The following is a 14,458-nucleotide window of genomic DNA, read 5'->3' as shown; positions in this document are numbered from 1 at the left end:
ATAACTGCAAAGGTGAAATAATGACGTCATCCCTAAAGTTATATTGTCGCAAATTTTGTTCGATGAATCTTTTGACATGTCAAGTAATACGTGTAATGTAATAAATACAACAGTTATGATATTTGCAACATATCCAACTTGCCAAGATCTGAGCATCTGAACTGTTCCGGGGTTCTCTGTTCGAAAATCAAAGATGGACTATATTACAAACTCAATATTCGATGTGAAGCATTTTTCGTTAATATTAGTAAGAAATGCACACGGATTGAATTGTTTTCTAGTCATTAGATCCGTTCCATTTGAATTTATAGGACGCCTGTTTCACTATGTTACCACTGCGTCTGCGCAAACTTCAAACGTTAAATGCTTTTCAGGCTGGTTCTGTTTAGCGTGCACGCCCGGAAGTTGAATTTGAACAACAATGCATGACGGGATATATTGATATAATAATTTTGTCAATACATGGCACGTCAGGTGCCAGTTAGTATCACTAGCGAACCCCGTAACTTTCAATTTCGATTTTTGGCCAAGTTACTCAAATTGAAAGGGCTTCCAACTAAGTTTGATTCATTTCTTCCCGGCGTCTTTTGCGAATGGCAAGTAGAACCAATCAGAATACTAGATTCATTACCGGCCTTTTGTGGATTGGTGCGCCGTAACACTTGGACCGGAAACCAGGCGACTAAGTTTTACCGACATTACAACTTTGGACGTATTAGACGTATTTGGCGTACTATATATACTGACTACATAGCTACTGATGTTTGACATGAAAATAAAACAAGCGTTGTGGTGACTACGGCAAGCTGACAGGTCATCGAACACCATGCTTTCAGAACGTTAGTACTGGCAATTTCCACGTCGCAGTCCAATATCATCCAGGGCAATATCACTCAGATAGCTATTGCCTTTGACTCCTTCAAACGTTACCTAATGAAATAATCCCCAAATTAACATAATTAAATAATCTCAAAATTAACATAATTAAATAATGTCAAAATTAACATAAATGAATAATCACGAAATTAACATAATTAAGTAATCCCAAAATTAACATAATTAAATAATCCCAAAATTAACATAATTAAGTAATCCCAAAATTATCAAAATTAAATAATCCCAAAATTAACACAATTAAATAATCCCAAAATTAACATGATTAAGTAATCCAAAAATTAACATAATTAAATAATCCCAAAATTAACGTAATTAAATAATCAGTAAAGAAATAACATGTCAACAAAATAAAGACGAATATTAATAACTATACCTTAAAATGTGACTGCCGGACAAGGTATACCATGAGAGAATTCCACTGATTGCCTTTATCACCCGATGTTGACCATACTGGACTTCCCATGACGTCACCATCATTGTAGATATACATATTTAAAGTACCCATGTGACTACCGTACATGTGATAGTAGAATGTCAGACACGAACCATTGGTGGCTGAGAAACTTGGTGAAACGATCCTGGCTTTATTTCCGTTACTTGTATTGGACGATTCGATGTAAATGTAATGACCTAAATAAGGATTGTTTTTATGGTGAATTACATATCAAGCACCTACGCCACTACGCAGCGCCCTCTATTGGCTAAACTTGCAAATTTGTGCGTCGTCAGTTATTTTAGGAAAACAACAACAAACCATCTCAACGCCTTATTTAAAAAAAATTACCGGAAACATTGTTTTGTGAGATCTTACTTAACGTAGACTCATGGACAGTGGACGCAGGGAACAGAGCGGACTTGTGAGAGGTTGATAACAAACAGAGAAAGTTTGAGGGAACAAATATCTTGTAAATCATCGAGTAAATTACGTACCCCGTCGAGATATACTATATTTGTGTGACAATATCACTCAACATACCGCTTGTATCTGATAATGTATGGTCCGCTATAGGTCCCGTGTTTGCAGTTAACGTAGGTCCACTTTTTAATAACGTCCAATCAAAGTCGTCAGACTGATCTTGTTGAAAGTCACATGGTCCGGATTCAAAATCGCACACAAAAGGTGACCCTGTTGACGGATTGAATAATTAATAATAATTACTATTTATAATTCAAGACAGATAAACAAACATTGGTATACAAAACATACACACGTATAAGTAGATAACGACGTCATCAACCCAGCGTAATATACAATGAGAATTAAAGAAGGAAACACTGTCGGAAAATTTACTTATAATAATTTATTTTCACATCGACCACAGAATCTATGATTTGCAAAATAAAAATCAAGATACTGTCATAACATATTTTTTCACCTTGTGGAAGACAACTACCGTCTCTGGCGCTGATATCATCTATTGCAAAATCACCACGGTAACTGACTCCCCTAATGCCTTCAAAGACAATCTATAGATGAGAAGAAAAAAAAAATAGTATTGATATCGCAGTACATATGAGTTTAAATTTTTACCAACAAAATACAAAAAAATGAACACGATTCTTGTATCCCGAGACTAGTGTAAAAAGCGTAAATCACTCCATTAGCTTTAAACCTTTCAAATTTCGCATATACAGACGGTATATTTCAATATTTATAATAATATTATTTCACCAGTTGAACCTCACCTGGAATGGAGAATCTGGTCGTACTTCAATCTCCGCTAACTTCCACATGTTAACTTGTTCACCAGTTAGTGAAAAGATTAATTCGCCTAAGGAACTAGTTCCAAACAGAGCTTCGGCTCTCATGTATACATTTATAGTCCCAACGTGTTCACCATACATGTGATAATAAAACCGTAAACATTTGGATTTGTCTGGATATATGGGCGAAACAAGTAATGCCTTATCGCCTTCGACACGTGGACTTGAAGACTCTATATACAAGTACTTGCCTGTGGGAAGAATATACTTTAATGACCGTCGAAATCTCGTTGATAGCGAGATATCACGAGAGTTGTTTTTGCATTGACGAATATGCCCTATTAACCGTGAAGAATCTTCTGAAATCAATCACTAAATATGCGGAAAAACATTACTTGAAAATAAACACCGTATTATTTACGAGTGAAGAATAAATTAAACTTAATTAAATTGGGTTTGAAAGAGCAATGTTATTCAGTGTATTATCTATCGATGTTTGTGTGCCATATTAGAATTTTGGAAGAATACTCACATGTATATTTTTGTCTCATCCCTATCAACATTATCAAAATGAAAGATAATCTGTGTGCGCATGACGAGTGTTGTCTTACCTTTGTTTGTGCCAGTGGTGTGATCTATTGTGGGGCCGGTGTAAGCAGATGGCGTGCTTCCCCAGTGTAAAACCCAGTCAAAATTATCATTCATATCCTGAGTAAAACCACACAGACCATCACTTAAATCACACAGAAGTGTCGTGGTTTCTATGGAAACAAAACATATCATTCTGAGTATAATGGCCCAACCTATTGTCAGTTTAAATTACATTAGTCATAAATTCCAATACATGTTGACCAGTCTCCGTCTTTAGCATAAATGGAACAATATTACAACATTCAGCAACTTTGACACTAGATGGCGTTTATAGAACGACGATTACTAGTATATGTTTCTCACAACGTGTTATGCGATTCACAATGGGACTTAAAAGGCGGTGGTCGTCGCGTCGCGCATGTACGACATTTGTGTTGATAAATAATGAATTTTTCACAATCGAATGTGCTGTTTTAATGGAAATCACGAGCACGAGTTTTCCCCTGGGCTTAACATACACTAATTACCGTCAGTGACTCCTTTGACACCTTCCAATCATCAAAGAAATGTCATAGCCTTGGTACGTCCCAGTTTGAACTCGTTGGTATTCCTCAAAATCTCCATTTGTTTTCATTGGAGTCCCATAACTCGCACATGCGTAGCGCGACGACACTACCGTTAATTATTCAGACTATATAAGAAAATCACTTGAAATGACCAATCATTGTCCCTCTATGTATAGCGACTGTCGACCAATGCACCGATCTGACTTGAAGTAAATAAGCATGGTTAGGGAGGCAGAGTCCGTACCTTGGCATACAGGCGTTCCGTAGTTCCAATTACCAGTATCCAAACACTGTAATTCTTCTTCCCCATAAAGTGTATAACCAAGTTCACATGTAAATATTGCAATGTCCCCTTTCAAACAACAATCACCCAATAGAGCACCATGTGTAGGCGCCTCCAACGGGGGACAGATAATACCTATTAAAATACAAAGTGGGAAGAGTGATGATGCTTTGCTCACTTTTCAACACTGATAGCAGTGACGTCACTGCCTTCAGCGTTGCAGCCTGTGTATTAAATCTCATAAAAGATTCTGATCCATAACACGATTATTATGATAACACGGGTTATTATGATAAACTGGTATTATCCGACAGTTTAAACTCAAGAATAAGATATTATATAAATGCACTTACCACAGTTGTATAGTTTATTGACCTTTACTAAGTCTAAATCACTGAACCCAACTCGCTGTCCTAGGACCACATCGATGTCTTGTTTTGGTTGAATTGTGGGTAATAGAAGTGTGTTCTTTGAAAATGTGACGTTAGAGTAGTGCATGATAGATCTATAATCATAATCTACGCCGAGGGTATCAACAATATTTTGATCGTATTTGTCAAAATTACGTTCTTTCCCTGAAATTAGATTAGATTAGATTAGATTACATTACATTAGATTAGATTAGATTAGATTACATTATATATTAGATATTCCTCTACTTCACTAGGCCATCCTAACAGTTGCGCTTAAAACGAAGATGAAGACCTCTTAAATACGCTCTAAATCCTAGGGTCCATATTCAACACACACCACATAAACATGACAACATATTGTGCATTTTTGTGAAGGATTTAAATTTAAAGAAACTGACACTGCTTTATTTACCGACAATGACATTATTCAAGTTAACTATGACGTAATCATCTCTGTCATTTCTTGAATGTTCGTGCCAGAATCCTATTGCGTGCATCATTTCGTGTATGACCGTCCCTTTATGTTCACACCCGCCATCTACGGACAACACCTGCTTACCACCACTCCGTCCCACGCGAGAACTACAACTAGAAAACACAAGCCAGTTACGTAACGCTTTTTGTGGCGCCATACCCAAACACTATGACCACTGTAGGAACTCGACACCATTACTGCCATATTGCCACTAACCAGCATTTGTTTGAGTCTTAATTAACCTTAGAAGAAAATCCAAATTTTACATTGATATAGCTGTAGAGACAGCCAATAGACCGTCACAGTTTCACGACATTATATGCATATGCATTCTCATAGTTTCTACGCCACCATACGTGGAAATGCCTAGACATCAATAACAGATAAATTAACGCTTCTCCAGAAGAATTTTTATTTTCAATGAATGTAGTATATTATTCAGAGTATGTGCCAGGAATGCAGAGACTTACCCGTTTTCTTTTACAAATTCTATATAATCAGTTTCTGTGGTTCGTTGTTGAAAACGCACACATGTCATCATATGAAAATCGTTGATTGCATTTTGAATTGCAGTCCCAGCATTCGTACCTACAATAAATTATTAAATAAAATTTATTTAGTAAGCGATTCAAAAAAATCAATATACGGCTTTCTTATTACATACACATGGACACTACATAACACAATGGAATGTGCGTTACTCGCAGGATATCTGTGAAATTGCGTTTAATGACCTGTAGGTATACTTAATATGGATATAAACTTATACAATAGGTACGCCATAAAATCTGGCCAACCATTCCATACTCATCTCGACGAAACAATTAAATACAGTTAGCAGTTATAAGGGTCATGTAGAACAAAGCATTGTTTTAATTTCAAATTGTTTTAAAGCGAGAGGGTCGTCACCTGCGCACGCGCGGGAATTGAGTCCGAAGTGATGATAACAACACACGCTAAGAACGCAAAGACTCATAAGTAGATGCTTGTTTGTAAACAATGACACGCTATGGCCATCGACGCATGCGTAGGTGACGACTCCCCTGCTTTAAACACATGGCGTATACTTGATAATACACATAATTTGACAAACTATAACATAATTGTCTATAACCATAACCATAACGAATATAAAATATTAATTAGAAAGATTACTTGTTCATTATACTTTAAGTAAAAGATACATACTAAGATCTGTGTTGATATTATAAAAAACGATTCCATTGGGCCATAGCAGATTTCGATCTCGTGCTGCATTTCTGTTTCCCTGCCAAGAAAACAATAATATCAGTAAACGTGTCAGTCAGTTTTTTTTAATAATGATCAAGATAATAAATTAATCCAACGAAAGATTAAAAGACATCCACCTTTCATACATAAAAGAAACAATTTACAATAACGTCATATGAATAAATATGCTCGATATTGCGATGAACTACCTATTAATACAATCTACAGATGATTTGTGTCGTACTAGTATCTGAATGTGCTACCGTCTACTGAGAAATAGTTAATCTTTCTAAAAGCAATCTGCCACTATGCAACTGTATGTGCGCATTCATCGTCGATAGTGAGTAGTTTTCTGCCAAAGTACAACTGTCAAGAGGCGTGTAAAAATGTGTGATTAATCGATATGGCTGTGTGTAAATAAGTTAGTACAGATGATATCTACCCCGAATTGATTCACAACAAGCTAGATTGAAGTGTGCCTGGTGCACTTGATTATAATGTATTTAATTACTATTTAATGAATGAATAAATTAGGTGCTTTCATTTATATTCAGTTATTCCCAAATAAAAAAAAAAAAAAAAAAAAAAAGAGAAGTTGTGTCACGAAACAAATTGATCATAATGTAAAGGGATTATTCAGGAAAATCTACTTTCTGAAAAACAAGTGGATTATGTCCAAATTGTCGGAAGTGTTTTATATTGTGTAATAATTAATAGGAATATTCAAAAGTCATTTTATCTAAGATAGTATATTGACAATGACTGTATCTTACCGATTGCTGATCGGGAACTATATCGCCCTCAACGAAGCTATCACCAACTAGAGTAAATGAAAAAGTAACACTAATGTGAATTTTAACATATAAGGCCACAGTTCCGAGGCTGAGACGAGTGTTTATATAAATGTATACAACAACGTAAGTCTTCCAGGGTTTGATTTAGAATAAATTCAAATCAGCGCGACAATAGCTTAACAATCGTATCGAATTATGATTAAAATGAGAAAAACTGAGTTTTAGTACGCATTCACATTTAACAAATCTAATGATCTACATGATTATATTAATCATCTTTCATTGTATACACTGCACTTACTCAAGTATTCAAAATATTGAGCGTTTATATTTGTGATAAGTAAGTGTTTACTAATCAAACAACGCACTCAATTTCACTGTTTGAGTTTTAAAAGTATTGTTACGCCTTTACACTGAATACCTAGTGCATTAGTTGTTTCGATCTCTCCTGGGGTTCCGGTTGCACTCTAGACTAAGGACGCGACCGGAATAGGTTTAAACAAACCTGTATTTTCTCGATTTTGAAAAAAAAAACGGATTAAATGGTTGGCAACTTTTCGATTTGTTTTCGATGGACACCGGATCAGGCACACACAAACCCAAACATAGTCTCATTTGTAATCTATCTAAGACCAAGAAAAGATGTCGAGTATTAAGGACAGATAAGTTTAGAAGAAAGTTCTACAACGTGAATCTCATTCTCAACCAGCCGAGTTATACACTATTCAAAAATGATAGATTATGCACTGAACCAAAATTTATTCACAGGTGCATTATGGGATGTGTTTATAGTCACAGTGCCCCCATTTACAAGTTACTAGGTAAAATGTCAAAACTCTTGAACAAGAAATACTAAGTTTACCAAAAACACCCATAACAACGAAGCCCTCAACAAGTTTTCTAATCAATGGTCCCATTTTAGTGTTTATTGACATTTACTGACAGATTAACGCGGTACTCTGATTGCTAAATACGCTACTTCTAACATCAAAGCGACCACGGCTACTTCTTGAGACACATATTGCAACTGTGTCGCATTCTCAAACGACTCCCGACTTGTCCGAACCCTCCTTAATATGGCTGAGATGTTTTTGAGTAGAAAGGAATTGCGTGGTTGGAAATAAAAAAATGACGAAATTAAATTGATATGTGAGGTGTTATTAATGTACTCATGTTAATGCCACACCATTTTAAACCTTATAATAAAAATGTATCTCCATATCATATATTTTTTAAAAATTCTAAATACATAGTTTTCACAAATATATGTTTATACTTTTTGGTACGAAACATTTATCAGATCACTTGTTAAATTCTAAATGACTAATATACAGTTTAAAAAAATATATTTTGAAAAGTATTTGATACCAATGCTCCTAAGAACTCGCTTTCGTTTTGACGAAATTTTATAATATATAATATCGTAGTCGTCGCCCAATGCGGTCTCACCTGCTGTGGATCCGTAATTAACCGATAATATTTTATCCATGGCGTTTTCAATGTCCACCACTGCAAATGAAAATAGCAATCGTGAATCATTATTGTAAAATTTGCTAACATTCCAACGACGTCATGAAATACAACATACTTGGATCATTACATTTGAAAGTTATTCCAACATATCTTCTTCACAATAACTTTCGATATCACATGCACACTCTCTTGATTTAAAATATCTACGTCGGTTCATTTAATTAACAGATAAATTCTATATTAATATGTCATTCATTGTCAATAGTATATGTTATGGAGAATGGCAGTGTTACTAAGTAGACATGTTCACTGATATGAGCATTACATATATACCCAGGCATAACCTCGTATCCGTATACACTGAACATTGAGTCGATGTCAACTTTTTACGTTAGAATAATTCTGTCAGTGAAAACATACCCCTAATTCCATACAGCTGATTGCCGTGGTTCCTATAAATATATATATATATATATATTATATATATATATATACTATGACGGCGACTATGATTATGTGAATTGGAATATTTTGGTAGAAGACAGAGTACCTTGAATTGAGTAAGCTTGACTGATGTGTACAAAATATTCTGATCATGACTAGCGTTGTTGAAACGAGATAGAAATAACAACCTAAATTCAAAGTCAGAAGCCATAAGTCGTAAAGTGAAATTACAAATGAAGGAAGATAAAACAAAAGACGATTCATGGTCAAATCTATAAGAGAAAGAGCTCACAGCTAAGGCGTGGTGATAAAATATGTCCTAGCCGAGCGGTCGACATCGGAACATCGAAAGGAAACGACATACATATCCGGCGAAACTAAAAGGGGTGTACCAGCGGCAATCGAAACAGTACATATCTAAACGACGTTGAGACTGCCTGGTTACCAAGGTCATTGTCAATGTTTATAGAACGACGTTTCACCGCAAACTATTTGAAAGTGTAGATTACAAACACACACGAAGCACTTTACTAGTACACAGAGAAACCACAACAGAAGTAACTCCATGAGTGTCAATACTTACACTGGTTAGCCGTGGAAGCTTCGGTTGATAGGCTCCTCTGAAATAAGATTCAGTCACGAATTGGTTAAATACTGTGTTATGTGTGGAATTGTCTGCTCAATGACTCACTCAACATTGCAGTTCACAATGAATAAACAGCGTAATGACGAAATTACTTAATGCGAAATGACGCAGGTAAAACTAATAATATAAATTATCAATTTTGTTAATATATTATGCAAATCTATTTAATTTAACAAAAAGTTGACTGCTAGTTGAGTATCCTGAAATGTTTTCTGAGATATTTATACATTCCGTCATCATATTCCTAGGAAAGATCGTACTTTCTATGACCTGTTTAGATGAAAGTGAACTCAAAACAGTGGAGTCATTAGATGATTAAAACGCCACTTTTCCTATCCCATAGGTTACCGCCATATGTATATTATGTGTATATTAACTAAGCTGGAGATAACATTATTATTTTGTACATTACACAGAATATTTCGAATATTGATCTTTATACTATAGGATAAAATACGGCTAAATACGAATATTTCTATTTTGACATCATTTCACATAGTGAGAAATAATTATGCACCTGCTGTACATTTCTACCTGCAAGCGATCACCTATTGGCCAAATTGATTACGTTACGAGACAAAGGAAATAAACATGAAGTAGCCAGTAGAGAAACTGTGATGACGACACACGTACACATCACGTATGTGTTTATGTAGAACATGACGTATAAACCATAAAGTCATTGAATTACCTTAATCGGTGAGCTCAGAACAACAGAAATATAACAGAAGAAAACGTAGGGAAACATGATTGTAGGCTTAGCTGGCTAGAATCAACTGACTGGAGAACTCGGAATCGACTTCGCTTTTTAATGGCCCGTACACGGGCGTTTCGTGAATTATTGGTTTGGGAAATTAAGCAAACACCTTTGATATATTCCGACAAAACTAACAGAGCCTCCTTGAGTTTACTTGCCATCTCGTAGACGTGTTCTTATTTGCATACCACCTCACGTCTTCTGGCCAACATTCAGGATGTTTAAAACCACAGAATTACTTTCTTTTCAAAACTCACCTGATGAGGTGCGGTATTAGTTGTTCCTTATAAATGCGACCACTTGCTTTAAGTTTAACGACTGACATCTCCTAGGTGAGAGGAAATGTTCATTTAATAAATGCCGGGGAGGGGGTGCATTACATGTTACACAGAGTTCGTTTACGGAGTACACATAATGTACACATAGTAACCGACTTGTAACAACGAGAGTTTAAATATATACAATTACAATATTTATAATTAAACGTGCGAATAATGACATTGTAACGGGAACAGGAGACAAATTAAGATATTGGTGGAAATCCGTACTCGTGTAATGTTCATTTTTTCTTTAGTGATGACCATTCTCGTGCTATCGAGTCGGTTTGGTATGATCTATAGCGTGAGCCAAAGCGACGGAATCGATGCGCCCGAGAGACAGTGACATATATATTCTCTCTTATATAGTCAAACCATGTGTCATAAATAGCTGGTTAGCAATCTAGTTCATTATATTATGAAGTGGCACGTAGTTGAGTTGATTTTTCGCACTGTATGTGATTATAAATTCAGAATGCAAAGTTACTTGTAAGATTGTGCCTGATTGGCTACCCAACCCTAAAACCGAACAGTCCAAATGTGTTCAATATGGCCTCATAACACCACTTCATGCCAACTGAGTACTTTTGGAAACCTAGAATGCCGAGCGACATCTAGTTGGCATGTAATAAGCACCTGGAATACAGAGCCACAATGGCGTCAACTAATTGGTCAATTCTTCACATTACAGATGGTCGCGTATTTATAACGTATATCCGAGACAACATTCGCGATTTTTCGTGGTGAAAATTAGAAAAAAATAAATATGTGTGCACAAAATGAAGGCAGATCACGTAATTTTATCATTTGAAATTGTATGTTAAAATAGAATAAAAACATGGCATTGAGATTATGTTCTACTTTATTCGACACAGAGTAGATATACACCAGCCCAAATAGATATATCCAAATCCACACCAATACTCATCCTTTACAGAGACACGAAAGAAACCTAGTCTTCTGATACAAGCACAAAAACGCCAATGTTTGTATTGAATGACCATTTCCCCATTCGTATATCCACAAACGATGATCCGATTCTCGTGTGATCACTGGCAAGCACGTGTCCAGTCAAGTTGGCCTATTTCCAGCATAGATCAATACATCAAACTTAGCCGGCTCATCATCTACACTCAGTATACATCTAAAGAGTTATTTTATACTGCACGGTGTTTTTGTGCGACACGCACACGTTACATTTAATCATGCAACACCATTAAGTAATTGAATTTGGTTCAACTATAAATGCTCTACTCGACAGAAAGCTATCCACTCTAATACCTCTCTATTTTGGTGTAATGTGTACTCAGTTTAATCGCCAGTGCACAGATCTTTTCATAGATATGGTGCCTATTTATTGAATAATTAACTTGAGATGTTTCTCGATAAACTTGAATAGCCTAATGATGACACCATTAACCCATAGCTTCAAATAACGCAATTGAGAATCATAATATAAAAAAAAAAACACGCGAAAAAGTTAACCTGACAAGTGGATTCAGCAAAGCAACATTTATATGTAGAAGTACTATATAACTATACGAACACTTTCTGAGATTCTTAAAATTGATCAATCAATTGATCAATCAATCAATCAATCAACCAACCGACCAATTGGTCGACCGACCGATTGTATTATGGTTCTGCAATATTACATATGTAGAAGTTACATAAATAAGTTACTATGTTGATTTAAAGTATATGGTTTCGTTATTCCTATTGCGATCGACTATGTATGATATCTACGTATATCCATATAAGGCAATACTGTACTACTGATAAAATTCAGTTATATTAAACATCGAACACTGTGATTTCAGAATTTGACCAAGTCATCAAACCTTCGATGGTATAGCCAATACGCTACATGGTGTTACAGTACACTACATCATAGCAACATTGGTAAATTAACTCAGATTACAGAGTGTGTTATATTGGATGGAGACCTCTTTCCGTAACACCTCATTTGTGAATAGTAAAATACAATGAAAGAGTAAACTACCAAGTTTGTAATGTTATGATATTATGGATGGTATTGGGTCGATGTTGAAACCCAAGTGAACATTTGCTAAAAATTAACCACGGAATATAATAATAAAAATCATAGATTTATGATATAGAAAACACAGTGTAATTATATAAGCTTGAGTCAATATATGTTCTTATTGATTATGCAGTTTAAAGAAATTTAAGAAATTTACAGCGGATTTAGAATTAATTTCAATCAATATTATTTTTGCATCACATTCAAACAAAAGACCAAAAACTCGCAGAAAACGGTACTTTGCGATGGTTGTTGAGAGTCCCCTGAACAGCGTAACAAGATTAGCCCTACGTGTGTAACATATATGAATTTGGTTGTTCAGGATTACTTCAAAGTTGAGTTTGTGTTGTTTTCTCGAGTTTTCACCGGCTCCACCGGCGTTCCACAGCAGCGCGCACAAAGCCCATAGAAATACGTGGTACAGTGGTGCGCGTCTTAGCAACTAGAACGTATGTGACGTAGCTCCGCCCCCGAGGATAGTAATGCTATATGCTTATCCAGTCAATCCAACTATACAACGGCATCGCTACGACATTTCTAACGCAAAAACTGATTTACACAAGAAAAATTAAAATAATTATACAATACAAATGCAAGAATTTACACTTTTTTTGTTAAAATGAACCGCCCAATTATTTTGAATAAATGGTAATGACACTGACCATGCATGCTCTTGCTGAAATAGTATGAACAATAAAGTTGATCATATATATCAAACGTTAAAACATAACACGACATCTGAGAACAACTCAAACTAAAATTAAACTGTCAAGAAAACAAGTGGATAAGGACAAATTCTCAAAACAAATATTATCTCTACTTAAATTCTAATGTGATATCACACATAAAAACAATAGCTCACGCGAATATTTGTCTGTTTAATGAGCGCGTTCGGTTTTTCAGTTGTAAGGAAGTAGTGTTGCCTTTATTTTGTATTGTTTTAGTGTTTTATCTACAAAAAGAGATAAATTGTGGTAGTCAAAAAAACACACTAAAATTACCAAATTTTGAATAACGTCTACAAGATTAACATAAACGTATTGATTAATGTGTTGTAAAGTTAATTATATAGAAATATTTTACATTCATGTCGGTAATTTAACTGTTGTTATTATATTCCACCTGTGGCAAAACGATGCGAAACCAGTGTGCCACACGAACATGTACCTATAACTTAAATATCGGCGTAATAGGTAATTTGCATAATTGTTGTATTGAATATTTGACATTTGGATAGATAATCGCTATCAATTATGTTGATGAAATTTAACTTGAACAATTATTTATATAGATAAAAAACAATACATTTATTGTAATACATTATTGCCATTTCATCTGTGGTCTAATATGTAATTTACTAAAATCAAAATAAAAGGCACTTAAGAGGATATGCCCAGCATTTTTCTTGTTTCACAAGATGATATTGAAATTGATTGAAATATTAAATGGGAGTTTAAGTACATATTTAAAGAACTACACTTTCAACATATTTAGCATTATGAAAATGAATTGACACTATTTCGTCTTCGTAAATGTACATGTTTCTATGGAAACTTGACGTTCCTCGTCTGCCTAATGTTTTTTTTATACTACACTCATGTACTTGACAATATAATCCTTATATACAAATACCGGACTGCTACAGGTAAGGCATCATCTTCATAAAACCACTTTTCCTCAAAACTTTACAGTGAATTATACAAAATAGATTATTTACAGATTATGACGCAAGCAAACTAGCCAATTTGCATATTATATTCAGAAATGTCATACTTCTCTTAAATGCAAACAAGCATCTTATCACAATTAAAATACCCCACAAAA

The 14,458-nt window shown here is 34.9% G+C and overlaps 1 protein-coding gene across 1 annotated transcript; it reads right to left on the bottom strand.

The window, feature by feature from the left end:
* Nucleotides 1–840: 840 nt before the first annotated feature.
* On the bottom strand, nt 841–10,598 carry LOC144350676 (meprin A subunit beta-like). The gene is made up of 15 exons (XM_078008770.1): nt 10,531–10,598; nt 9,402–9,490; nt 8,403–8,462; nt 6,933–6,979; nt 6,118–6,196; nt 5,400–5,517; nt 4,867–5,042; nt 4,395–4,616; nt 4,003–4,176; nt 3,213–3,362; nt 2,584–2,852; nt 2,274–2,364; nt 1,874–2,023; nt 1,271–1,527; nt 841–930 (listed from the first exon to the last, which is right to left on the bottom strand). Exons 1-15 carry the CDS (start codon nt 10,596–10,598, stop codon nt 841–843), a joined length of 2,040 nt encoding a protein of 679 aa, XP_077864896.1.
* Between the last annotated feature and the right edge of the window lie 3,860 nt (nt 10,599–14,458).

Source organism: Saccoglossus kowalevskii, chromosome 19, assembly GCF_978046115.1.
Source record: "Saccoglossus kowalevskii chromosome 19, keSacKowa6.1, whole genome shotgun sequence".
Classification (NCBI taxonomy): Eukaryota; Metazoa; Hemichordata; class Enteropneusta; family Harrimaniidae; genus Saccoglossus; species Saccoglossus kowalevskii.
This window is presented reverse-complemented; position numbering and strand designations above follow the sequence as displayed.